The sequence below is a fragment of the Pavona decussata genome, unplaced genomic scaffold (genome assembly GCF_977016875.1).
Source record: "Pavona decussata unplaced genomic scaffold, jaPavDecu1.1 SCAFFOLD_229, whole genome shotgun sequence".
Taxonomy (NCBI): domain Eukaryota; kingdom Metazoa; phylum Cnidaria; class Anthozoa; order Scleractinia; family Agariciidae; genus Pavona; species Pavona decussata.
The window spans coordinates 120,001-147,995 of record NW_028145634.1 but is presented as its reverse complement, the minus strand read 5'-3'; the positions used below and the strand labels follow the sequence as shown (position 1 = coordinate 147,995).

The 27,995-nt window shown below is 38.4% G+C and overlaps 2 protein-coding genes and 2 long non-coding RNA genes across 5 annotated transcripts; 3 read left to right on the top strand and 1 right to left on the bottom strand.

The window, feature by feature from the left end:
* Positions 1–101: 101 nt before the first annotated feature.
* LOC146458730 (uncharacterized) lies at positions 102–15,330 on the bottom strand. Its single transcript, XR_014858142.1, has 2 exons — positions 14,676–15,330; positions 102–491 (listed from the first exon to the last, which is right to left on the bottom strand). It is a non-coding gene; the product is annotated as an uncharacterized LOC146458730 (long non-coding RNA).
* Positions 500–1,636, top strand: LOC146458732 (uncharacterized). Its single transcript, XR_014858143.1, has 2 exons — positions 500–1,291; positions 1,322–1,636. It is a non-coding gene; the product is annotated as an uncharacterized LOC146458732 (long non-coding RNA).
* On the top strand, positions 4,599–8,005 carry LOC146458731 (putative skeletal organic matrix protein 5). 2 transcript variants are annotated; one of them, XM_085090379.1, is made up of 5 exons: positions 4,599–4,859; positions 6,293–6,514; positions 6,610–6,652; positions 7,048–7,174; positions 7,244–8,005. In XM_085090379.1, exons 1-5 carry the CDS (start codon positions 4,793–4,795, stop codon positions 7,760–7,762), a joined length of 978 nt encoding a protein of 325 aa, XP_084946505.1. In that variant the 5' UTR covers positions 4,599–4,792; the 3' UTR covers positions 7,763–8,005. The 2 variants fall into 2 exon arrangements, with proteins under 2 accessions (XP_084946505.1, XP_084946506.1); XM_085090380.1 differs by lacking the exon at positions 4,599–4,859 and having other exon boundaries at positions 6,143–6,514.
* A 2,952-nt stretch (positions 15,331–18,282) lies between the features above and the next one.
* On the top strand, positions 18,283–20,414 carry LOC146458729 (putative skeletal organic matrix protein 5). The gene is made up of 4 exons (XM_085090370.1): positions 18,283–18,984; positions 19,078–19,120; positions 19,523–19,649; positions 19,719–20,414. The coding sequence occupies exons 1-4, from the start codon at positions 18,732–18,734 to the stop codon at positions 20,235–20,237; spliced, it is 942 nt and encodes a 313-aa protein (XP_084946496.1). The 5' UTR covers positions 18,283–18,731; the 3' UTR covers positions 20,238–20,414.
* Positions 20,415–27,995: the final 7,581 nt, after the last annotated feature.

The window sequence follows — 27,995 nt, the reverse complement described above, 5'->3', positions numbered from 1 at the left end:
ATTAAGGATATGATCACCCAAGGTGAATTTCCTTGATTTCAACAACTTCTCCCCAGTACTTATATATTAGGGGTTGAAGGGTTAAAACATTATTCTGTTTGTTTTTGTTATTAACCGTTTCTTTAACATGGTCCTACCTTAATGGCCTTTTGTAATCCAGTCGCAACTTCATAGTCTTGTTGTACCTTTCTAGTCTTTTTGGGTCTAGTTGTAACTTTCTAGTCTAGATAAATTCATTGAACAGTATTTTCAGTGGTGTGGTGTGAATTTCAGTGTCTCACAAAACGGAATCTAGAGTTTCTTCGGACATTTTCAGTTTGAATGAAAGGGAAGAGTTCCTTTTTGTGTCTCACTACCTGGGGTGGCTTTTAAAGTGACTAGAAGGTGGGAATAAATCTTCAATCAAATTATCCAAAAAATGCCCTTCGGCTGGAACCCAACGCTTGCAAATACCATACATTTGTTCGTATCTTAAAAAATCCGCTTACAACCTTCAGTTGCTGAAAAAACCAGCAAGGTTCGGCAATTCACGTGACGGCTTTCTACTGTGTAGAATCAATGTTCTTAGGTATGAGACGAAAGGAAAGATTGGGTGCACTCCACGTGCACGATAAACAGTGGCACTCCGCTAACACGACTGCCTACGGGCCATAATAAATTTCTGTTCAGATTAGAAATATTAGTGCTCACTTTCTCGTCCAAGTCAAGTTATAGTAACTGAAATCTGATTCGTCCACAGTGAGTCGTCTCTGACGTACATGACAAGGGAGCATGAGTGTTGATGGGAAGTCTTCGCATCAACCTTCACAACTCCCCCGTACGATTTTTAAGAACAAAATAGTTGACAGGGGGAAGTGTAAGAAGCAATAGCAAGGTGGTCATGGGGCGAACGTGGACGCATGTTTTGCCCATTTACTGGAGTATTTTGTGGAGTAGCGATTAGGACCCTGAGCTTTTGATCGGGGGTTAGTGGCTCCAGGCGAGAATGATTGCCAAGTTGTTTTCCTTCGACAAGAGACTATTTTATTCTCCCTTCCTCAGATGTTTAAGGGGATTCCGGCTACATAGCGCTGTGGATAACTTCGCGATGGACCTGCATTCCAGCTGAGTCACTTCATGCTGGGTGTCCTCTGATAGGATAGGAGCCCATTGAGAGAGACTGGGCAGGGGCAACCTCGTTCCTAGGTCCTAGGACTTTTTCGTTGTAATTTCCCCCCCCCCCCCCCCCCCCAATTTACAAGAGAAAAGCCCCGGAAACGAGCTTGGAGTCAGGGGATAGCAATTCTACAGGGTCCTTAATGCTATGGCAATCAGGGTTAAGCGTCGGCAGGTGGCTACTTTTTGTTCAAACAAACGAAAGGCCTTTAAAATATTTGAAATAACTGTTTTTTGTTATATTTTATAGTCAGTACTATGTCTTTGTAAAAGCGACTCTAATAAGATATTCCTTTCTATTCGTTTAAGTCAAAGTTACCTTCATGTCTGCATAGTTTAATTTTCTAGCGGTGCTTTGAATTAAATTTTAGCTAGAAGTTATTTACAATAATGCAATGTGTATAATGTTAATAGTAAAGTGCATAATTCGCACTCGTAAGACGTTTAAAGTTTTTAAAATAAACTTTGTAGTGCTAGTCACTGCCAGTTGTATAAATTGTTTACGTTTTCACTCTTGTTACGCGGGAGCCCTGCGGCATACGTCGTCGTATTTTTATTTTTATTTGTCGCAGTCACAAATTGTAATTTCTTTTAATCTATTCATTAAACCTGGATTAAACCCTCTTCTCCCCTAGGCGGGAGATCCCTAGATCACTAGACAGGATATTTGGTAAACACTTGTTTTCATCTTCTAAATTTTCATACACGAAGTGTAAGTCACACTTCACTAATTTTTTAACTTAGAAAAAGAAGTTACGTTGAGAATCGAAACCGCGTCGTCGGATTTCTTAGCGGGAAACTTACCGCTAGACGACGGAAGACCCGCTAACAGAGTTTGTAAATTTTTGGCTAGATATCTCAACCCTTAATATAAAGACTAAAGTTATCAAATTTGAGTCACGTAAATTTCCAAGACCCCAATATGCCATTTTCAGAAAGAAGACACACCTTTTTGAAACGGGAAATCGAAAGGATAACTTCTAAGAAATACCCGACAATTTGAACAGTGGAAATTCTGGTGTTCACGGCGAATATACAGCCATGCAAAGTTAATGCTTGCATCGACCCGAATGATCACGCGTAAACGGTTTAGGCGTCTTGTTTTTGAAATGTTGTCTCCTGTCATGTCAGGTAGTTTTGTTGCCTTTCTAAGCCATATTCGTGTAAGCTAATACAGTTTCATTTGTTCTGATGCCTTAGCTGAAAAAGTTTAGTTGCAGAAAGGTTTTGGAAAAGGACCCTTATTTCCCGAAGTTAAGAGCGGTTGCTGAAGAAAATGCAGGCTGTTTTTTTTTTTTTTTTTTTTTTTTTCCCACATTCGTCATTTGCGAGTGTTGAGAGTGCGAACTTTCTGGGACAGATTTTAACATGTGTTTCATTAAACATTAAAACATTGGAATGCTGGAGGTGAGAGTAGGGAGCGAAGTGAAAGCATTTCACAATTTCGAAACATTTGAACTCTTGTATTCCTTTCACAAAAGGAGGTAGAAACGGTCGTATCTTGCATTGTGTTTGTAATTTAGTCCCCAAAATATTAAGACTAATTTATTATCCCTGTAGGTGGTTTTGACTTTCTTTTTTAATATTTCCGGAATGGAAATAAATTAAAGGCAAGAATTGAAATTAAAAACACCGGGATCTGGTTAAATGGAGACCTGGAAGTAGATTCCTGTTTGTTAAGGTATAAGGCGGCGTTTTAACTCGTGGATATGCGAAGCGTTGAGACAAGTTATTGTGTGGGTTCTCAGTATCCAAATATGTCACTCACTCGTTACCCTTCAATTATGCAGATTTGCGCTAGCTCGATTAATTAGCCAATCACCGGCTAAGTAGCCTGTTCCAGGCTCCTAGAGAGAAGCGCAAAGGAGAGGGCGAGGGGACGAAAACGACGGGGGCTAGGGAGAGAAAAAGAGGGAAAGAAGAGGAGCCTGTAATCATTCTCTTAAACACCTCATGCCGGTATACCAGCTCCCGGTATACCCTCTGATTGGTCGGTTTTGACAGTTCAGACATCACTCAAAAGATATCGCGAAAGAATCTGAAAGAGTCAAATTGGTGAGTGTGTCACACGCGCGTGATGAGACTGAGTTTAATGCAGTTTTAGAGAATTGTCTTCGAGATTTTCCGCAAGTTAAAGTACTCAGGAAGGAGCAAAAAGCGTGCTTTCTCAATCTAGCTCGTGGGGGAGACGTTTTCGCCATTCTACCCACCGGTTTCGGGAAGAGCTTGATATTTCAACTGTTTCCTCGAGTCTCGAGTGCTTTGTGCTCAAGTGAAGTCAAGCCGTTGGTTTCTCCGTTGGTTTTAGTGATGAGAGATCAGGTCGAGCAGCTAAAACAACTAGGGTTCTCGGCCGCACCAATAGGAATTGGCGACGAATGTATAACAAATGCTATAGCTCTCGAAAGCAAGAGACAACATTGATAAGCTTTGAAAGACGAGGATCTGTTAGACACTCATATCCGTGATAAACAAACATCCTGCGGCAGTTTCAATCCTCCCGCAGTGATATGCAATAGCATAAGCATGAATTCACGAGTAAAGAAATCCACAGATCCTGTATCTTCACAGATAAAATTTATTTAGCGCTACCTGAAATCTTGCAGTTAATCCTAGCCGCTAAACTTTAACAAATGCCACAGAGCTAGCATACACAATGGCATATCAAAATCTAATCCTAACGGCTCAGAATGATCAGTAAGAAACTCTCCATTCAGTATTAATGAGAATTCCCCCTCACGATCAAGATAAACACCATTAAGCAGAGCGGTCGCATCACGTTTTGATCAAAAGGGAAGAAGTTCTTATACAAAAGGAAAATCGCTTAAAGACATGCTTGCATTGTAAAAGCCTTTATCAAAACAACGCACACACAGTGGGAGTCGTGCAGGTCTGTCAACCGCATTTTAACATATTTAAACGTGCCATAAATTCTGGCCAGGATCCTCGCACAAATGAGGCAGCTGACGCTGGAAAGCTCTTCGTTTCTTAAAAGCTTGCGAAGATATAACCAAGCGAAGACACAACATCTGCCAACACTAGAGTCTCGTCGCGTTAATAAGTTCCTTATTTCGAACGGCGTTGAACAAGTACACCCGGGGAACTTTCGTTCCAAGACACGTCAAATTTTTTTGGCAAAATCTACAGGATTTTGAGAGTTGAAATCTCAAACCCGGAGAACCTTTCGGTATCCGCGACATCGAAGCGATGTAAGGACAACCGCGCGAACTCGCGTGAGTAATCGAAACCCGGACAATGAAAAGTTTGACATTTTGACATGTTGACACATTTTGGAAAAAGTGGGCGGCATGAGGTGTTTAAGAGAATGATTACAGGCTCTTCTTCTTTCCCTCTTTCTCTCTCCCCAGCCCCCCTCGTTTTCGTCCCCTCGCCCTCTCCTACGTGCTTCTCTCTAGGAGCCTGGAACAGGCTACCGGCTAAGCGGAAACTATTTCGAGCGATATCGAATATTCTTGCATCATTTGACAGTGGTTTGTTGATCTATCTCTGAATTTTGAAAATGTATTTATTCGCCTTTGGAGCTTAGATCGATCGTAGTTTGAGCCGTCGAAAGAAGAACTTCTCAGGAATACTCGACAGTTTTAACAATGGAAATTCGAGAGTTCACGGCAAGGAAATGTATACGCTTCAGGAGGGCGGACGTTCACTTTCTCGCTTCTGGGAATCCACAAAACATTTTACAGGTATGATTGTGAATTTTTACTGAAATAAAATTCTAATGGACCGAATCCTCGTATTCCCAGCAGTTTTCGTAAAACATTTGTAAAACGTGCTCCTCGCGAGGAATAAATTTGCTTCAAAATTAGCTGGCGAAAGTTTGCTTTTCAGGCGTAAACAAAAGAAGGCTTATCTGAATAAAATTTTCTTTTACTATTTGTTTGTTTTTGTCTGTATTTTCATAACAAAGCAATCTTACCCCAAGAAACAGATGTCCTCGCGAACAGATCAACTTAATTTTTTTTCGCCCATGTATAAGACGCGAGAATCAAATTTCAGCGCAATCACCGGTTCAAGTTTCCTTTTCCTGCAATTCTTAATTCGCAACTAGTGTAGTTTTAATCGATGATTACAAAAACTAACTATACCAGACCAAAGGAATGTTGTTTTTCTGTCCTGTAAGTTGTCTCTCTATTCTTATAGAAGCGATTTACTTCAACAATCACCCGAATTCCGGTCGCCTTCCTCAGTTTGGCAGAACTGAGAAATTGCCTGTCCAAATTACATATTCTCTGCATCCAGAAGTTGATCATAGGAGCCATTAATTTTTCAATATACAGGGCATATTTTTCAGTATATGTACTCTCTGCCCTGAAGTATAAACAAAATTGGAATTTTGAATCTATAACAATATTACAAGATTCTGCACTTTATAAACAAGGTAAGAAATTTGTTTTATTCCAGATCACTTCATTTATGAGACGAACTTGATAGTGAAGGTGTCCCATGAACCAAAAGAAATATTCTGACAATGCACACCGTACTCGTCTACATGTACTGTTTCGCCGCACTTCGCGACATTACAATTTGTCGTCATTTTTACATACTGGTTTAAACGATTCCCACAAATCTCTGAAATAAGATGAAAATGAAATAAAAATTCTTACTTTACCCATTCTGCGGCTAATGTATGATACAAAAATGTATTTTGTTTATTTATTTTGTTTCTATTGAAATCGAAAACTTGTAAGGGTCGGTCTCTTCTTATTTACTTTGTTAATTGTATAATTTAAAAATTTCAGACAAAACTGTTTCCGCCGTATAAATTATGTAATTTTCTGGCAATAGTTAATCAGCCTTTTCGATTCAGATGCATTTGATAGCAATATATATTGAATCAAAGAAAACGATTTAAGCTAAATCTAGGCTTCGAATAAGCGAAATCTGCATTAAAGAATAACGTTGCGTTGATGAACCACAAACTCGGAATTAAAAAATATTTTGAAAGGCTGTAGGCACGAACATTTTCTCGTTTTGTTTACAATAAATGCCTGAAGCGAGCAGAAGAGGATAGCTGAGTCATCACTCTACATGTGAAGCTTATGCACACCAGTCAGTTTTCATACACAAAGGTGTTAATAGAAACTGAAAATGCACTCGATGTTTGGTTTCCTTACAGTGATCGCCTTGATATCTGCGGGGAATTGCGCCAAGTCTTCGAACACAAACAACAACCAAACGCCTCTCCCGACTAAATCCTGTGACAGGGACCGCGTAGTTTGTAACTGCAATGTGAATCACGACTCTCAAGTCAGCGAAGCCATAAAGAAGTTGGAAACGAAGATGGAAAGTCTCATTGCATTGATCAACAACACCTCCACTCCGAAGCCAAATCGACCAGGTATATAAACTAGCATACGACAACATTTTATTGCCAATTTTTGCTTTCTGTGCATCTGTTATTTTCACCTAACCGATTTTTTACGTTCTTTTCAGGCGTTCCAGCCTCTTCTTGCAAGGAACAGTACGAGAAACACAAGTAATTTCCTACACGCGAATAAATACAATATCGTGCTTCTGTTGCGACAAAAAATGAAGCAAAAATTTAGTCCAGAGGACTCCAAATTTTTAGGCATCTCGGTACAGAATATCAAACAGCACCACAGGAACAAAGTACTGCACAGTAGCTTCCATTTGAATGGTCTCACTTAGGGATATCATCTACAGACAGAAAAGTTAGAACTACCTTGTACAGCGTTATAAACAGCAAAATGAGAAAACGCGTTACTGTAAATTTATTAACGCTAACTGTACAACTGAGATTTCATCAGATTCCGAGAGCGAAAACTGTGACAATGAGATAAATAAACACAGTAGCATTTCTCTGTTCTTCTTTTATTAACCGAGCCCCGGTTCTCTCCACTTAAATAACAGATCAGATAAGAGTGGCGTGTATCCACTGATGTTCGGTTCACAAAAGATTCCTGTTTACTGTCACATGGGAAACTTTGGATGGGGGGATGGAGGATGGACGCTGGCCATGAAGATTGACGGCACAAAGGTTGGCATATTTCCGTTGTTAGCCATCTTGTGCTTGTATTAAAATTAATTTTTCCACTTTTAATTTCAGAGAACTTTGCACTACAGTTCTCATCTCTGGAGCGACAGAAAATGGTACAACATTGCAGGAGGGAAGACTGGGTTCGATACACAACAGACCAAGTTGCCAACTTACTGGAGCACACCCTTCTCCAAGATTTGTCTTGGAATGAGGATCGGCCATCAGATAAAGTTCGTTTTCATCAACAAGCACGCCAACTCCCTGTACTCACTGATCGCTGACGGAAAATACCGTGCCACATCGCTTGGTCGGAACACGTGGAAGAGTCTGATTGGCTCTAAAGCCTCTCTGCAGACCAACTGTAACAAAGAAGGGTTCAACGCTTTTAGTAGCCTCGCTACCTATTCCAAAGCAAGAATTGGTATCCTGGGTAACGATCAGGGGGATTGCAGAAGCTGTGACTCTAGAATCGGGTTTGGTACTGGAGGATACCCTGATGACTCCAACACCTGTGGAAACGAGGCCAAACACAGTGCAGATAATGGAGACAAGAACATCAAGGTCATGGGGTACATCTTGGTTCAGTAACAAAAACTAGCTGAACTTACCATGAGCACCAAATTATACATCATCCAAAGATGAAATCGCTTTATTCGCTTGATTACAAAATATACAGTATGTCTGATTATTTGCTTTTGCTAAAGCTTGCTTGCAAACTAATGAGATAAAGTAGATCACACCGAAAAATAAAGGAATTAATTTGGTAGTTCAGCGCTCATGTAAACTGATGATTAAGGTCATGGTAAATAAAAATGTTTAAAAATTTCACAAGCGTTTTCCCTTAGACTTAAAATACATTAAATAGCGATTATTTTCATAGATTTCTTAACTAAGATTGCTAAGGCTTAGGCCTGCGAGGGAATTTTTCGCGGATCTTTTATCACACTTGCCGGATATTAAAATATCTTTTTGTTTTGAATCTGTTCCTGGCATTTCTGTCTTCTTCCTTTGGCATCAGTTCAACAAATTGCAATAAGTAAACAGCGCCTTACAATCGAGTCTTTTGATTTCTTTCACAATAATTATTTCTCGCCAAAATCGTTTGATCAAAATATTGTGAGAATAAATCGCCTGATCACACAGAAAAGTCTGAGAAGAAAAAAAAAGTTCGAAGAGCATACGTTAAAAACAAGAGGACACACTTGGCTCTAAATTTGACTATAAAAACTAACAGGATGGGGAAAACTATTTGAACTATAAAAACGAGGAGAAACGCGAACTACTGAAAGCATTTCTAGACTTTGACCCTTAGAAACGACAGAAAAACTTCTTTTCATACCACTCGACAGGGGCAGCATTTTTTTAGGGGGGGGGGGGGGGGAGAGGGGAAGCGAGGAGCCCGCAACCGCCTCCCCATAATTCGTGTGGTATTTATTATGCAATCAATCGTTCTATTAGAATCCTCTCAAAGTCTGTTTTTCGACGCCTTAAGTTTTGGTCCCCAATGCTCCCAGAACGCTGTAAAGGAGAATCTCCACGGAGGTGAGTTTTTCATTGTGTGTGTGTGTGTGTGGGAGTTGGGAGGGGGGAGGGGCGGGTTGGGACTTGCTTGGGCTTCTGGATTTTCTGGATCTGCCCCTTGTAGACTTTGAGCAATTGAAAAAAAGTAGTATACAACTTGGCGTAACCAGCGCATTTTATAATATCATAGTCACAACTGGTGAATGTTGATCTGAGCGCATTTTTACAAGCATTTTTTCGCCGAGCGAGGGTCCAACTATTTCAAAAAAAAAAAAAAAGTCGTAAAATCAATTTTACAAGCATTATTTCACCAAGCGGAGGCCCAAATGAACGACACAGAAAAAGTGATTTAACCGCAACAGGTGTATAATAATAATAATAATCTTTATTGAGGAAATCAATGTCACTAATAAGTGATTTACAAAAGAGTCCTCAAATGGGGGTTCTAAGCGCATTAAAAAAAAAAAAAAACAACCGTAAAATCAATTTTACAAGCATTATTTTCGCCGAGCGAGGGCTTGAATCGCATGACTAAATTCTGAGAAAGCTTTTTGTTTTTCTAAGAATTAGCATATGAGACAGGATGTTGTTAGGGGGTTTCCCTTTCGAATGAGTCATCAAATTGCTATTGTTAGTCAAATGACAGTCGCGTGAATTTAGTATAAACATTTGAAGTAAAGTTTACTCGAAAAGAAATTGTCCGTAAGCATTGCGTACGAGGACATTTTTCATGAAGAGGCTGGACAAAAAAAACAACCGTAAAAACGATTTTACAAGCATTTTTTCGTCGAAATTTATTTCTTAGTCTTGTTTTAATTTTCTGGACTAATTGGGAGAAAGCCTCTGTTTTTTTCCAAGAATTAGTATGAGACAGGAATTTGTTTGGGGGTTTCCCTTTCCAATAAGTCATCAAATTGCTATTGTTTTCAAGTCGCGTGAATTTTTCGGCCAATCACAAGCTTCACATTTTTGCTTCACAATTGTGAATTTTTTCAGTAAAACTTTAATAATTTTGTGTAGCTCGTTGTGTATCCTGTACAATGTTTATACCGTAGGGGGTTTCCCTATGAAGTAGATGATGTATCAGTTATGCGTTGTCTTGTATTTAACGGGAAAGCATTAAACATATTAAGCATTATTATCATATTATAGCATCATGAGTTTGTGTAATAATAACGTCCATCTCGCATTGAGAGATTCAAAATTTGTTATTTGCCCGTTTTGTGACGAAGTTGAGGTTAACAAACCAGAAAAACAAAAACGGTTAGCATGCTGCAATAACAGTGATATTGTGACCGACAAAGGAATGAAAGTTTGCGGAAGTTGTGGTATTGTTGGCAGGGGCGTAGCTAGCCTTTAAGCCATTAAGCACGGGCTTAACAAGAATTTCGTAATTAGTTTTTTTTTTTTAACAACCGAAAGCCCGTATTTTCTTTTGCTTACTGTTCAATAGCGAATACCCGCTATATCAACGTTTTATTTTGAAAAATAAAATAATGGCTTTTAATATTATATATTAAAAAATGCTGAAAGGTTAACAAAGGATAGAACTGTGACTATAGAACTTTAAAATGGTTTTGCGCACGAAAATCTAGCTGACTGTTGATTTCCGCTTTACAGCGGCTGTGACAGCTGTGCGCCTGTAATTGTTAGAAAGAAAGTAGAACGGACATAAGCTGATCAATGAAAATGGTTGTCAATCACGGACTTCAATTGATCAATCAGCAAGAAATAAAGCGTGTTATTTCGTATGTACCTGGAGGAAATCTCTATTTGCGTTTGTTTTGTACACACACAAGAGCACAACAAGAAGGTGCAGGTACGGGAGGAGTTCCTTGCGGGTTTACAAGCTGAGAGTACCACAAGACAGGCGCTAGCCGAGAGGTTTCTAGAGGCCCAGCAGGGCTATGGCCTGGATATTGACCGCATGCCCGTACAGGGCTATGGTGGGGCTGCAAATTAAACATGGCAGGGATTCACAGAGGTGTCCAAGCAATTATCAGGTATCGCAAGATGGGTGCTTGCCAAGGGGGAGAAACCAAACAACCTGGAGGATACACTAAGCTGCACTAGTGAAGATCTCTATCCGAATGTTGACTCCGTGCTTACCATTCTCCTCACTTTGCCAGGGTCCACTGCTACACCAGAGAGATCATTAGCACCATGAGAAGAGTGAAAACATACGTGCGGTCCACTATGCTGACAGAGCGCCTATGATATAAATGCACGCATACATGGAGATGCCGATTGTATCCCGAGAGAGTTATCAGCGACTTCTGTGTGAGCAAACCAAGAAATCTTGCATTTGAGTGATGGTTAGTCCGTGATAGTCACTGAGTGCACATGATCATGCCCGGCAGTCTTTATTAGTTTTAAATTTTCCTGTTAATATAACAAAACCCACAAGGAAAAGAAATCAGCTGTGCATCTGTATTAATTAAAGCATTAGATTGTTGACTGCCAGGGATAAAACTAGGAAGACCAGCTGTTCTTACGTTGGACGTTGGCAAAGTTTGATATATGACTTACGCTGTACATGTTAGGCTCAAATGGAAAAAATGGCTGGCTACGCCCCTGGTTAGTGGTTATGTGTATGATAATGGCTACATAGATTTTCATGAGAACATGTATAAGATAAAGAGGAAGTCAATTTACAATAGGAAATATCATATTCTGAATCATATTGAGAATTTATTGTTCTAAAGTTAATACGCCTATGGGGTGCAAAAACGTTATCATATTGTTTGACTAAACCTTCTTAGATTTCTACATTTGCAATCTGAAAATATTGCAACCCAGTCATATGAAATTATTCATACTAATGTCTGTTTTCATAACCATATTCTCATTTTGATTTCTGTATACATGTTTCTCTTTTTTCCCGATATGGAATTGTTGTTCATATTAATGTTAACATTCATTGAAATCTGATTATTTTCATAATTATGCTTAAAAAAAAAATCATTTGTAATAGCTTCAACATATCGTTTACTGGGAGCATCAAGGGCATTGATTGGATTTGCAAGATTGGTTATTTTATTGTTTCCCAAATTCAAATTACCAGTCATTGGTATTGCACCGTCTCTTTTAACGAAATTTGATGTACTGATCGGTTGTACTTTTGCTATTTCATCGTCCACATATTTTTTTCTTGATTAAAGAAAGATGGCAACAAACGTACAAAAACTTCAGTTTCAAAGGTTGTAGGCCCAGAAAACCTTCCTCGGTGTTTATCAAATTTCAAACTTGAATCTACCACCCTTGCTGCGGAAGATTCCGATTCATCAAATTTCAGAAATTTCATCGAATGCCCTCTCATATCTAAATCGCCATCAATCGAACCACCAGTTATTTTGTTTAAAAATTATTGTCAACATAATCTTTATCCCTTGCTTCGGGGCCTGCAATTAGAAATGGCAGGTTTAATTTCTATTTCATGATTATTCATATCTATAGCATCTTCCACTGGAAAACTTTCTTTTCGTGACAGAAATATCTCTCTTGTTGATTCATAACTGATACCTTTATTTGTATTTCCTTGGACAGGATGATTATCTTTCGGAACGATTAATGCACCGATCATGGTATCACCTGATCTCTTGACTAAACTTGAAGTATCAACATTTTGATTCTTGATTTTATTTATCTCACTGTCAACATATGATTTATTTGCAGCATTAGCATTTCCTGTTCTACCAAGCCATGAAGCAGTTACCAGGAAGGATGAGGAAACGAAAGCTGGTTACCATCAGTACTTTGACCAGAGTCATGGAGTGCGAACCCTTCCTGACCTACAGCCAGGCGACTCAGTGCGTGTCAAGTTGGATCAGCAGAAAGGATGGAAGACGCCTGGGAAAGTCATTTCAAGAAGCCTTACCCCAAGGTCATAGGTCGTCCAGACACCTTTCAGCGTGGTGCGTAGAAACCGCAGACACCTACGCCCAGCAACCAGTCCCGGTAGATTGAAAATACCTGATGAGCAAGACTTGGATCAGGATCCAGAGACACAAGCAGAAGGCCCAGGCTTGGAATCTTCACATGCTGAACCAGCTGCAGATCAGCTACCGCAGATTGTGAAACCTTGCAGAGTGATCCCAACTGTACCCTCCTCTGCAGAAACACAGTCCAGTCTACCACAACCAGAAGTTAGCACCTCAAGTGGTCGTGTCGTTAGGAAACCTGTCCGTTTTAGAGACTTTGTTTAATCGGTGTTTTTTTTCTTTGAACAGTTATTGAGACATTGACTGATTAAGATGCAAGGCACTAAGCCAGTTGCTTTATATATTTTCATGTTCATGTTTTGTATAAGAGCTTAAAGGAGGGAGATGTCATGAGAGACTAGTTGTTGTTCATTGTTCGGATGTTATCTCCGCGCGCTGTTTGCGCGCACTTTATTGCGCGTACTGTATTTAAATTCGCGTAAAGACGCGTAATGATCGCGCGAGTTGAATCAGTTAAAATATGAAACAAGCTAACCTGTTGAGAAAGTAATGTTTATATTGAGCTAACCTGTGACGAAGCTGAGCTAACCTGGATGAATTAACGTTGGACTGACAGTTTACATGTATGCGTTAAATGTGGAGTTACAGAAGTAAGTTTTCTTTGTTTGTTTAATTTCTTTTATCCTGTTGTTACATTTGAGCGTTGTAAGGCCGAGCGCCAATGATAATGTTCTTTTTACTTAGACCGAATTATAATCCCAATAAATACGATATCTCCACATTGGCGTGAGTTCTTGTCTTCACGGAACAATCATGTTTGTTTGTTCATGTTTTGTATAAGAGCGGTGCCCAACTCGAAAGCAGCATGCTCCTTTGGGCACTGCTCAAACTAAACCAAACAAATTTATCTTAATTCTTTTTAATCTTCCTTGTAATATAAATGTTTATTGTTTTTATGTATTGTATTGAATCTCGTTGTACGTGTGAAATATAAAATTGAAAATTGAATTGAATCATGTATTGCGCATGTGCGCCAGTAGTTTCCCGGACCTCATGGTTAGTTCATTGGAAGTCGGAGTCGGAAAAAAGATGTACACTGACAACCTGTCTAATTAAATGATCTTGTTCCTGTTTAACTGAGTGTTCATGTGTAGCATCGACTTGACAAACTAAGCCCGTTGATTCGACAGTAAAATATTAAAAAAATTGAAACGGCCTTGTATTTTTTGTAAAAAAAATATTGCGTAGTGATTAAATTTCTGATAAATTCATCTCTTAATGACTGTTATTTTTTAAACAATTTCAAGCAAAGTAAAGCTTACTTTCCGGATTTTGTCCAATTCTCCACTTTTTGACATAAGTTGAATAAGTCGTTGCTTACTACAAATCATTCCAACTGTTCAAAGCTCCAGACTTTTGAACATTTTCTTGCAGCTTGCAAGGCTATTGATCTTCAGTGGTCATTAAGCCCATTGACCTATCAAATGGGCGATAAAACATTACGTGAAGTGGTTTTAAAACCCGATAAAACCTCCTCCTCATTAGTATGTGGCGTTTAATGTTTTCCCGTATGCTAATTTCCAACGTTCACAAAAGCATCATTGTTATGAACTCTCTTGACACACGCTTTTCCTAAGTATGTTTTTGAAACCGTTCAAAAAACTAACAGCACGTGTTTTATCGGGTCTAAAACTACTCGGCTATGCCTAATCCTGATAAAACACTGCTACTCGTGTTTTAAACATTAATTAAAATTGCGATTTTACTGGAATGGATATCCTCTGGTAAATATGAGCAAGTTTTACTTTACAGATTGGGAAGAATGTTAACATGTTGCTTAGTAGACCACCCTCTAACGTAAGAAAGAAATTCTTTTAAAGTTACTCTGATGTTAAATCGTAGATTGACTGGATCTCCAGAAACTAAGGGAAAACTGGTATGAGTGTGGCATTATGGGATCGTTTAAGCAGACGCATAGACGTAGACGAATAAGTGCATTTTTCGGAACTTTCCCGTACCCGAAAATTTCCGCTCATAACCTTCAGTTGCTGAAAAAGTCAGCAAAGGTTGTTTGGGATTGTGACCTGTTTACACTCATTCCTATTGGAGTGTTCGGCAATTCACGTGACGGTTTTCTACTGTGTAGAATCAATGATCTTAGGTATGAGACAGCAGGAAGGATTCGGTGTACTCCACGCTAACAAGACTGCCTACGGGCCATAATAAATTTCTGTTCAGATTAGAAATATTAGTGCTCACGTTATCGTCCAAGTCAAGTTATATTAACTGCAATCTGATGTGTCCACATTAAGTCGTCTCAAACGTACATGACAACGGAGCATGAGTGTTGATGGGGTCTTCCCATCAACCTTCACAACTTCCTGTACGATATTTAATTTGACAGGGGATGTATAAGAAGTAATAGCAAGGTGGCCATGAGGCGAACATGGACGCATGTTTTACCCATTTACTGGATTATTTTGGCTGTAGCGATCAGGACCATGAACTTTTGATCGGGGGTTAATGGCTCCAGGCGAGGATGATTGCCAAGTTGTTTTCCTTCGACAAGAAACTATTTACTCTCCCTTCCTCAGATGTTTAATGGGATTCTGGCTACATACCGCTGTGGGTCTGACTTCGCGATGGACTGGCGTTCCAGCTGAGTCACTTCACACTGGTTGTCCTGTGATAGGATAGGAGCCCATTGAGAGAGACTGGGCGGGGGCAGCCTCGTTCCTAGCACTTTTCCTTTGTAAATTTTCCCTCCCAATTTACAAGGGAAAATCCCCGAAACGAGCTTGGAGTCAGGGGGGAGTAATTCGACAGTGTCATTAATGCTATGGAAATCAGGGTTAAGCGTCGGCAGGTGGCTACTGTTTGTTCAAAATATTTGAAATAACTGTCCTTTTATTATATTTTAATTTATAGTCAGAGTTCTATGTCTTCGAAAAGCGACGCTAATAAGATATTTTTTTTCTATGCGTTTAAGTCAAAGTTACGTTCATGTCTGCATAGTTTAATTTTCTTGCGGTACTTTGAATTAAATTTTAGCTAGACGTTATTTACAATAATGCAATGTGTATAATGTTAATAGTAAAGTGCATAATTCGCACTCGTAAGACGTTTAAAGTTTTTAAAATAAACTTTGTAGTGCTTGTCACTGCCAGTTGTATGAATTGTCTACATTTTCACCCTTGTTACGCGGGAAGCCCTGCGGCATGCGTCGTCGTTTTTTCTGTTTCTTCATCGTAGTCACAAATTGTAATTTCTTTTCATTAATTTATTCATTAAACCTGGATTAAAACCTCTTCTCTCATAGACGGGAGATCCATAGATCGCTAGACAGGATATTTGGTAAACACTCGCTTTCATCTTCTAAATTTTCATACACGAAGTGTGAGTCACACTTCACTAATTTTTTTAAGTTAGAAAAAGAAGTTACGTTGAGAATTGAACCGCGTCGTCGGATTTCTTAGCGGGAAACTTGCCGCTAGACGACGCTGACAGAGTTTGTAATTTTTTGGCTAGATATCCCAACCCCCAATATAAAGACTAAAGTTATCAAATTTGAGTCACGTAAATTTTCAAGACCCCAATATGCCATTTTTAGAAAGAAGACACACCTTTTTGAAACTTGAAATCGAAAGGATAACTTCTAAGAAATACTCGACAATTTGAACAATGCAAAGTCTGGGGTTCACGGCGAAGATACAGCCATGCAAAGTTAATGTATTTCACCATTTTGAAACATTTCAGCTCTTTGAGATTTATATTCCTTTCACAATAGGAGATAGAAACGGTCGTATCTTGTCCTTGTAATTTCCTCTCCAAAATATTCAGATTAATTTATTATCCGCGTAGGTGGTTTTGAGTTTCTTTTTTAATATTTCCGGAATAGAAATAAACTAAAGACAAAATTTGAAATTAAAAGACCGGGATCTGGTTAATTATATGGAGACCTGGGGCCCGTTTCTTGAAGGTCCCGGTAACTTACCGGGCCCGATAAGTATATTTTTGAACGTTTTTTCCGCCGATGACACAGCGATTACAGACATGATACCTGGCCAATGTTTTCATAGAATTATAAGATTTTAAAATTTAGTATTGAAAGCTAACAGAAATTGACTTATGTTAAGAAACATTCATCACCAAAGACACTTACCGGCCCGATAAGTTACCGGGACTTTCGAGAAACGGGCCCCTGGACGTAGATTCTTGTTTGTTAAGATACAAGGCGGCATTTTAACTCGTGGATATGTGAAGCATTGAGACAAGTCATTGTGAGGGTTCTTATCCAAATATGTCACTCACTCGTTACCTCATCAGTTATGCAGATTTGCGTTAGCTCGATTAATTAGCCCATCACCGGCTCGGCGTATACTATTTCGAGCGATACCAAATAGACTTGTATCGATTGACAGTGGTTTCTTGACCTATCTCTCAATTTTGGAAATGTATTTATTCGCCCTTGGAGCTTAGATCGACTGTAATTTGAGCCGTCGAAAGAAGAACTTCTCAGGAATACTCGACAGTTTTAACAATGGAAATCCGAGAGTTCACGGCGAGGAAATGTATACCCTTCAGGAGGGCAGACGTGCACTTTCTCGCTTCTGGGAATCCACAAAACATTTTACAGGTATGATTGTGAATTTTTACTGAAATAAAATTCTAATTGACCGATTCTTTGTATTCCCAATAGTTTTTGCGAAACTTTCGTAAAACGTGCTCCTCGCGGGGATTAAATTCGCTCAATATTAGCTCGCAATTTCGAAGTGAAAGTTTGCTTTTCAGGCGTAAACAAAGGCAGGCTTATCTGAATAAAATTTTCTTTTACTTTTTGTTTGTTTTTCTCTGTATTTTCATAACAAAGCAATCTTACGCAAACAAACAGATCTCCTCGCGAACGGATCAACTTAAATTTTTTTTCGCCCATGAATAAGACGCGAGATTCAAATTTCAGCGCAATCACTGGTCAGTCAAGTTTGCTTTTTGGGCAATTCGTAATTCGCAACTAGTGTAGTTTCAATAATCGATGATTACAAAAAACTAACTATTCCAGACCAAAGGAATGTTGTTTTTCTGTCCTGTAAGTTGTCTGTCTATTCTTATAGAAGAGATTTACTTCAACACTCACCCGAATCGCGGTCGCCTTAACTAAGAAATCGCCTTGTCCTAAACTGCCGAATTAACGACCAAGTTACATATCCTCTGCATCCACGAGTAGATCATAGGAGCCTTTGATTGAATGTACTAGCCATTAATTCTGCCATTACAGGGCATATTTTTCTGTACATGTACACGCTGTCCTGACGTACTGAATAAAATTGGAATTTTGAATCTATAACAATATTACAAGATTCTGCACTTTCTAAACAAGGTAAGAAATTTGTTTTACTCCAGATCACTTCATTCAGTGAGACGAACAGGCTTCATAGAGAAGGTGTCCCATGAATCGAACGAAGTATTCTGACAATGGACACCGGACTCGTCTACAATATTGTTCAGGCACTTCGCGACATTACAATTGTTCATCATTTTTACATACTGATTAAAACAATACCCACACAAGTCCCTGAAATAAGATGAAAATGAAACAAAAAAATCTTACTTTACTCATACTGCGGCTAATGTATGACACAATAGTGTATTTCGTTAATTTATTTTCTTTCTAATGTGAAATCGGAAATTCGTAAGGGTCTCTTCTGTTTGTCGTATAATTCAAAATTTTCAGACAAAACTGTTTCCGCCGTATAAATTATGTAATTTACTGGCAATAGTTTATCAGCCTTTTCGATTCAGATGCATTTGAGAGCAATAAATTGAATCAAAGAAAAAGAAATAAGCTATCCTTTAGGCTTCGAATAAGCGAAATCTGCATTAAAGAATAACGCGTTGACGAATCACAAACTCGGAAATTGAAAATATTTTGGAACGCTCGCCACGTGGCTGTAGGCACGAACATTTTCTCGTTTTCTTTACAATAAACACCTGAATTATGAGGCGAACAGAAGTGGATAGCTGAGTCATCACTCTACATGTGAAGCTTATGCACACCAGTCAGTTTTGATGCACAAAGTTGTTAATAGTTACTGAAAATGCACTCGATGTTTAGTTTCCTTGCAGTGATCGCCTTGATATCTGTGGGGAATTGCGCCAAGTCTTCGAACACAAACAACAACCAAACGCCTCTTCCGACTAAATCCTGTGACAGGGACCGCGTAGTTTGTAACTGCAATGTGAATCACGGCGACTCTCAAGTCAGCGAAGCCATAAAGAAGTTGGAAACGAAGATGGAAAGTCTCATTGCACTGGTCAACAACACCTCCACTCTGAAGTCAAATCCACCAGGTATATAAACTAGTATACGACAAAATTTTATTGACAATTTTTGTTTTCTGTGCATATTATTTTCACCTTACCGGTTTTTTATGTTCTTTTCAGGCGTTCCAGCCTCTTCTTGCAAGGAACAGTACGAGAAACACAAGTAATTTCCTACACGCGAGTAAATGCAATATCGTGCTTCTGTTGCGACAAAAAATGAAGCAAAAATTTAGTCCACGGGACTCCAAATTTTTAGGCATCTCGGTACAGAATATCAAATAGCACCAGAGGAACAAAGCACTGCGCAGTAGCTTTCATTTGAATGGTCTCACTTAAGGATTTCATCTACAGACACAAAAGTTAGAGCTACCTTGTACAGCGTTATAAACAGCAAAATGAGAAAATGCGTTCGTGTAAATTTATTAACGCTAAATGTACAAGTAAGATTTCATGAGATTTCGAGAGCAAAAACTCTGATAATGAGATAAATAAACACAGTAGCATTTCTCTGTTCTTTTTTTTATTAACTGATCATGAGCCCCGATTCTCTTTACTTAAATAACAGATCACTTAAGAGTGGCGTGTTCACGCTGATGTTTGGTTCTCAGAAGATTCCTGTTTACTGTCACATGGGAAACTTTGGATGCGGAGATGGAGGATGGACGCTGGCCATGAAGATTGACGGCACAAAGGTTGGCATATTTGCGTTGTTAGCCATCTTGTACTTATATTAAAATTAATTTTTCCACTTTTAATTTCAGAGAACTTTCCACTACAGTTCTCATCTCTGGAGCAACAGAAATTCATACAACGTTGCAGGAGGGAAGACTGGGTTCGACCAACAAGAAACAAAGTTGCCAACTTACAGGAGCACACCCTTCTCTAAGATTTGTCTTGGAATGAGGATCGGCCATCAGATAAAGTTTGTTGTCATCAACAAGCACGCCAACTCGCTGTACTCATTGATCGCTGACGGCAAATACCGTGCCACTTCGCTGGGTCTGAACACGTGGAAAAGCTTGATTGGCTCTCAAGCCTCTCTGCAGACCAATTGTAAAAAAGAAGGGTTCAACGCCGTATGTAGCGTTACTTCCAGTTCCAAAGCAAGAATCGGTATCCTTGGTAACGAACAGAGGGCTTGCGATAGCTGTGACTCCAGAATCGGGTTTGGTACTGGGGGATACACTGATGACTCCAACACGTGTGGAAACGAGGCCAAACATAGCCCAGATAATGGAGACAAGCATATCAAGGCCATGGGGTACATCTTGGTTCAATAACAAAGAACTGAAATTGCCATGAGGGTCAAATGATACATCTTCCAAAGATGTAATTGTTTTCTTTTCCGCTTGATTACAAAATATGCAGTATGTTTAGTTATTTGCCTTAGCTGAAAGCTTGCTATCAGACCCAAATGATGTAAAGTAGATCACACCGAAAAAAAAAAAAAAGAAAAAGAGGGGGAATCAATTTTATAGCTCAGCGCTCATGTAAAGTGAAGATTAAAGTCATGGTGAATAAAAATGGTTAAAAATTTCACAAGCGTTTTCCCTTATTTAGACTTACCTACCCCCCTTCCCGTATTTCGTGTGGTATTACGCGATCACTCGTTCTATTAAAATCCTCTGAAAGTCTGTTTCTCGACGCCTTAACTTTTGCTCCCCAATGCTCCCAGAATGCTGTAAAGCAGAATCTCCACGAAGGTGAATTTTTCATTGTGTATGTCTGGGAGGGTGAAAGGGGGGGGGGGGGGGGGTAGGGGTTGTGACTTGCTTGGGCTTCTATGAAAACTAAAAGAAGCAAAAAACCGATGCTAGATTTTCCGCTGTACAACGGAGAAGAAGCCGACCAGGCAAAATACTTAACTTATTGTTAGATTTTGATCAAAATAATTGATCCAATTGGAGCAAAAAAACATCTTAACTTATTTTTTATTTCAGTTTGAGCGAAAGAAACGAGTGGCAGCGTGGATTGAGCTAACTCCAAGATTTTCAGCTATCAAAACTCCGCTAAACTTACTGCCTGATTTTGAACTTTTGAAATGAATGGGAGAAGAAAAATACATAATCTATTGCTACATTGTAATGCACAGTTACGAGTCGGAGATGGAAAAACTTGTTGGTACAATCTTGGCCAAAAATGTTGGGATGATTTCCAAAACTCAATACGAATCGAAATACCTCCCCACACCCATGCAGTGCTGTCATGTTGCTGTGTTTATGTACACTCTGAATGATTTCAGTAGCTATTAACATTGCTTGGGGGAGGGATGGGGGCTTCCAAAAATTGGCAATGACAACACCGCTTGTGGCAACTGGTTATAGATATCCAGAATACAAGTTAAGTGTACACTGCAAACGCTATTTTCGTATCTGTCCCAGAAAATATTGGCCAGGATTGTCTTTACTGAATGGTTTTGCAAAACAAAACAAAAAATTATATCTTTAGAAAAGATAAATATCTCATGCATATTGCTACTTATACATGAAGTAAATGTTTTTTTCGAGTCTCGAGGGTTACAAATGGTCGCTTTTTTTTTATTTGTTTGAAAATAGATCTACTCTGTGAAATGGGTCTAGGGAAGCATTTCATCATAGCGATCAAATGATAAAGAAAGCCTTTCGGTGCTGCAAAAGGTAAAAAAGTACCAAAAAACATCGAAAATGACTTTTAGTGGTGAGAAATGTGTCCGAGAAATGTGCCGACAAATATTTTGATGACGTATTGTATCTGTTTTGAGTGGTCACGCAATCTGCGCGATTTGACAAAACAACCATCGTTAGGAATAAAACGTTTCTGCACTTAAAGTGGTATTCGTCTCCAATTGTGGGAAACGCGCTATCTCTTATTCGCAGTTTGTGTTGGTGTTGTCGATGGCACCTTCCAAGGTTGCAAAAAGGGGTGTCCTTGTTTACATCCAACTAACTCTCGGCTCCAATTCTCTCTGGGCTCAGGCAAGTGGAGTGCATCTACCTAACAACGACCATCGGTGATAAGATATACTCTCCTTTGCCTAAAATTCTCGAAGGATTTAAATCTCTGTCATTATTTCATTGTGCATACTTTACAAAATAACTTCACGCACGCATATCGACCTCCGAAAACAAATATGCATTCCGCATCTTTTATTGAAATATTCGAAATTGCAACTAAATTTCACTTTTCACGGCGAGGTTATGATGGGCATGGCTGTCAGAGAATACCGATTTTCAGCCAAGGTAACTCGTCTTCAAAAATGATACAATTTTCCATTTAAAGCCAAGTTGAACACTAAAATCAGAGAGTAATGGCCAAAACTATTGGGACGATTTCCAAACTCAACACGAAATACCTCCCCCACCCAGCCCATGCAATGTTGTCATCTTGCTGTGTTTATGTACAGTCCAAATGATTTCGTTAAATATACACCATTAACCACCTTCAACTTCGGTGAATAGTTGTCAATTAGCTACTGTTTGGATCCAGAAAGTGAACCAATTTGTTTGCCTTGCACCAAGGCTAACAAGTTATGCAACATTTAAGATAAACGATCATTTGCCCCCAAAAAGAACTTCTCAATTGGTAAGCTATGATATATCTCTGGAACCTAATGGAGATGTTTTGCTGTCAAATATCCCAAGATGAATTTCAGGCTTTTAAAGAAATAACGAATACAGCTCTTCAACTAAGACGCAGTGACTTTAAGAAAGCAAAGAAAAATCATTTAAATAGGGGCTAGGACATGTAAAACATGATTTACTGTTTCTTAAGAGTGCCTGACTAACTTTCGAGAATCGCTGGCCAAGCTTGAAAAATCGAAACTCCTGATAATTTGCCTGAAGTTTACTTTTGGGGAACTATCTTCGAAAATATTATTTGAATGTTCTGGAAATTTATAGTTTTGGAGAATTTTGGAGAAAACGAAATTAGGGGGTTTTGCCTCATTAATCATGCAAAAATCTCACTTAATATTAGCCAAGTTCAATACGCTTGTGTTGAAACAGTACGCAACGCTACAAAACGAGGTCGGTTTTGAATAAGAGCATAACTCACCTACGTTCTATCAATGGGACCTATGTAAACTTTTGTAGAACTTTGGAGGGTTTATGGCTCTTTGAAAAATTGACATTTTGAGGACTTCGCGATGAGGTGAAAATTGAGTAAGATTGAAGGTTTAAAATGCATCTTAGTATGTCAGGTATCGACTCGAGAGGAACATTGTGATAAAGTTTGGGTCTTCGTCTTTGATAATATGAAATAAAAAATCTGGGCAATTAATGCACGCGCTGACGAAAACCAAAGTTAGCGAGGCTTCGTTAACAAATTTGCATAATTCGCAACTGTTGAGAAAATGCTGTTCTGGCGACTCGGTGAAAACATTGACCCAGGCTATCTTCAAATGGTCATTTTATCTCATATTGCATTTGCCTGTTTCGCTTTCTTGTTTAATAACGTGGTAGAAAAGGTCCGGACAATTCGCCAAATTCTGGTGGGAAATTTGCATAATGCAAATCTCCCAATAAATCTTTCTGCAAAGAAATCTGATTGGGAAAGTTTCGTGAAGAGACTATTTGACCGAAACACTCCATATCAAAGGAGTCCAAACAACCTTTAATTATCCGATTTCAACAAATAATTGTCAAATCTTAACCTTTAAAAATTAAGATTACTTCCATGTTTCGCGAGTGCCTTCAGGGAAATCTAGCGTACGCGCGCTGCTTTTGATAAAACCACGGAAAACTATATATCACTGTAAAGCTGACAAATTGAAGTTTGCGAAAATATCAATGTTTTTTTGTTTTGTTGGATACATAAGCGCTCAGAGGCCTGCAAACTGAATACTAGCGACGTGTACTTACTGAATTACCCACTCTCACGTAAAGGCGCACAACCAAACAGACTGCACAATATCAATCAGGGGATAATAGGCTAACAAAGTGTGTCAGGCTTTTTCTTTATTCCTATTGGTTTGTGAAAAAACCCATCCTAAAGATGGACAATAGAAAATTTTTGTAGTCCCGTCAAATGTTAACACGTCACGGGAAAAATATTTTGAATTTCGTAAAAGCCTGACACACTTTGATGCATTAATATCTGATGACCATTTTGGCCATATTTCGTTGAAATCTGGCACATTTACATACCCTATTAATTCATTTGAAGATGGGGAATTCGTGCAAAAACAAAAGCCGTGTTTTCGGCCTTGAAACATTTTCCGAGTACTCGCACCTCATTAAAATACTTGGGGTAATCAGATATTTGCAAAGTTTTTAAAAAGTTTTACTAGTACTAATAAAAAAATTTCTTGCAAAAAACTTTAACAGTGATAATACTATTAACTTTTACAATGTTATCACATTATATACTAGTAAATGGCAAACTGGTGGAAAAGAAATGTGCTTTTTTACCCGATTTGTTTACTAGTATCTTTTAACTACACAAAACACTTGTAAATGGAAAACTGGTGGAAAGGAAATGTGCTTTTTTGCCCGATTTGTTTACTAGTATCTTTTAACTATACAAAACACTAGTAAATGGCAAACTGGTAGAAAGGAAATGTGCTTTTTTGCCCGATTTGTTTACTAGTATCTTTTAACTATATACACACTAGTAAATGGCAAACTGGTGGAAAAGAAATGCGCTTTTTTGCCCGATTTGTTTACTAGTATGTTTTAGTATATCTAACACTAGTAAATGGCAAACTGGTGGAAAAGAAATGTGCTTTTTTTCCCGATTTGTTTACTAGTATCTTTTAACTATACAAAACACTTGTAAATGGCAAACTTGGTGGAAAGGAAATGTGCTTTTTTGCCCGATTTGTTTACTAGTATCTTTTAACTATATAAACACTAGTAAATGGCAAACTGGTGGAAAAGAAATGCGCTTTTTTGCCCGATTTGTTTACTAGTATCTTTTAACTATACAAAACACTTGTAAATGGCAAACTGGTGGAAAGGAAATGTGCTTTTTTGCCCGATTTGTTTACTAGTATCTTTTAACTATATAAACACTAGTAAATGGCAAACTGGTGGAAAGGAAATGTGCTTTTTTGCCCGATTTGTTTACTAGTATCTTTTAACTATATAAACACTAGTAAATGGCAAACTGGTGGAAAGGAAATGTGCTTTTTTGCCCGATTTGTTTACTAGTATCTTTTAACTATATAAACACTAGTAAATGGCAAACTGGTGGAAAAGAAATGCGCTTTTTTGCCCGATTTGTTTACTAGTATCTTTTAACTACACAAAACACTTGTAAATGGAAAACTGGTGGAAAGGAAATATGCTTTTTTTCCCGATTTGTTTACTAGTATCTTTTAACTATATAAACACTAGTAAATGGCAAACTGGTGGAAAGGAAATGTGCTTTTTTGCCCGATTTGTTTACTAGTATCTTTTAACTATATAAACACTAGTAAATGGAAAACTGATGGAAAGGAAATGTGCTTTTTTAACCGATTTGTTTACTAGTATCTTTTAACTATACAAAACACTAGTAAATGGAAAACTGGTGGAAAGGAAATGTGCTTTTTTGCCCGATTTGTTTACTAATATATTTTAAGTATATAAAACACTAGAAAATGGAAAACTGGTGGATAGGAAATGTGCTTTTTTGCCCGATTCGTTTACTAGTATGTTTTAAGTATATTAAACACTAGTAAATTGCAAACTGGTGGAAAGGAAATGTGCTTTTTTGCCCGATTTGTTTACTAGTATGTTTTAGTGTATCTAACACTAGTAAATGGCAAACTGGTGGAAAGGAAATGTGCTTTTTTGCCCGATTTGTTTACTAGCATGTGTACAGGCCTGCAAATGATCCCCGGACTGGAAATGATCCCCAAATTGAACCGCAAATGATCCCCGGACGGGAAATGATTCCCAGATTGGACTGCAAATTATCCCCGATCGGTTCGCCATAAATATTGAATGGAATGGACTCAAATTTGGACAGTGGATTTAAATTTTATACACTTCGTTTTTTCCCTTGACACCAGTCGTTATATTAAGCTATATGCATATAAATTTCACAACTTTAAAAATTATAATGTAGCAGCTCAGTGCAACAGAACAATTTGCTTTACATAAACTGGAACATACATGCCAGTTGTTCTCTCAGGTGTGTAGCTTGCGAATTCCGGCTGTAGAGATTTTCTTCGCCGGAATTCTCTCGACAGCCGGAAATACGTCTACGTTCGCAGGCTATCAGGTGTGTCGCCTGAGAACAATAAGTAATTGGGTGCGTCGCCTTTGCTGCGTGAGCCGGCTAACTCTGATATATTTAATAGAAATTTCTTCAGAGGGAGATTTTGAACTCGGCCGTTCTTATCTCGGGTGTATCGCCAGTATAAAGGACGAGCAATCGGGTGTGTCGCCTTTGCTTTGCCGTGTTTAATTATTTTACTCCGGATTTTTCAATTGTTCGAAGGTTTTTGACTGAACCGGAAATAATCGACTGCACGCAGTGAGTGAATGTTGATTGCTGTGAACTTTTTACAATGGGATGGGTGAGACTCGTATTGCACCGAAAATGTGGTTTTAAACTATCAAAAGCACTCCCGTAAACAATTTGCCTCCTATAGCCGGATCGAGGAAAAAATTGGATGGCAAAATCGGTTGCTAATATTTTTATGCGGCTCGCCCTGGAGGGGGACAATGGTCTCCTGTAGGTCTATGCCGACGACAGAGTGTTTTGTAAAAAAAAAATATAGAAAAAAACGATATAGCGGCAAAACGAAAACGAAAGACAAAATCAACATATTACGCGATAACGTATTGGCAAATATTACAACAACAACAACAACAACAACAACAACAACAACAACAACAATTTATTCAGGTATTTCCATATCTAGACATGGCATTACCTAAGTTAGATATTCAAATGTATAAAATTACAAGTTTTAGTACGATTTACTTAGGAAATAACCTTTTGTATCTAAACTTCATAGTATTGGAAGACCGAGGCTTGAACGTTATGCTTAAGACTAAGATCCGATTAAGAACAAAGGCGACCATAGTGTGCGATCGAGATTTGACCGCCATCTGAAGTGCATTGACCGATTCTCCTTCCTTTTTCGAAACAAAAAATTAACTGTAAAACTTGCGAAAGTCTTAACTTACCCGCTCTTTAATTTGGAAGAGTTTCGTACAATTCGTGCACATTTTAGGCATTGCAATGGTATAAGTGCATCATATACATGTATGTTACAGTTTATAGGTAAATTGTTCTGTTGTACTGTGCTGCTATATTATAATTTTTAAAGTTGAGAAATTTGCATCCAGATAGCTTAATTATAACAAGTGTTGTTATTAAAAAAAAAAAGGAATTCTATAAAGTTTAAATCCACTGTCCAAATTTGAGTCCATTCCGTTCTATATTTATGCGATCGGGGATCATTTGCGGTCCAATATGGGGATCATTTCTGGTCCGGGGATCATTTGCGGGATCATTTCTTTTTGGCCCGATTTCTCGGCCATTACAGTTATTTTGATTTTGTTATACTAGTAAATTTATCTGGCAAAAAAGTCGATTTCTTTTTTGCCCGATTTCCCCAGCCTTTAAGCTTGTAATAATATGATATACTAGTAAATTTATCTGGCAAAAAAGTCGATTCCTTTTTTGCAAAAAATCCTATTCAACAGTATAGTTCTTATAAAGATATACTAATAAATTCATAGGGCAAAAAACTAAATTTCCTTTTTTGCAAGATTTTCCATTTATCAGTTTATAGCTATATAATTTAATTTTTGGAAAATAAATATTTATATATAAACTAGTAAAGTTTTTTGCTCAAAAACAATTTATTAGTACTAATAAAGTTTTTTAAAAAGTTTGTAAAAATTTGAATTCCCCAGATAGACGCAGAACATGAAACTGGCAGCCCCAGCGGAGTTGACACGAGGCAAGTTTTTCTCACCGCTATCAGTACACGAGGCTTCGCGCTGAGGTTCGCTGCTTATTTTCAGCCGGTCAACAACGGCGAAAGTGGCTGGATTGTCGCCGGCATCTTCGATTTCGGACTCTGAACTGATGTTCGACTCTCCACTATCCGATTTATC

Bases quoted from the DNA above. Each gene is read 5' to 3' on its own strand.
- LOC146458729 (XM_085090370.1), top strand. From the start codon at position 18,732: ATGCACTCGATGTTTAGTTTCCTTGCAGTGATCGCCTTGATATCTGTG. The intron at 18,985-19,077 runs GTATATAAACTA...TGTTCTTTTCAG, and splicing joins TCTGAAGTCAAATCCACCAG to GCGTTCCAGCCTCTTCTTGC. The intron at 19,121-19,522 runs GTAATTTCCTAC...CTTAAATAACAG, and splicing joins GAACAGTACGAGAAACACAA to ATCACTTAAGAGTGGCGTGT.
- LOC146458731 (XM_085090379.1), top strand. From the start codon at position 4,793: ATGTATACGCTTCAGGAGGGCGGACGTTCACTTTCTCGCTTCTGGGAA. The intron at 4,860-6,292 runs GTATGATTGTGA...GTTTCCTTACAG, and splicing joins ATCCACAAAACATTTTACAG to TGATCGCCTTGATATCTGCG. The intron at 6,653-7,047 runs GTAATTTCCTAC...CTTAAATAACAG, and splicing joins GAACAGTACGAGAAACACAA to ATCAGATAAGAGTGGCGTGT.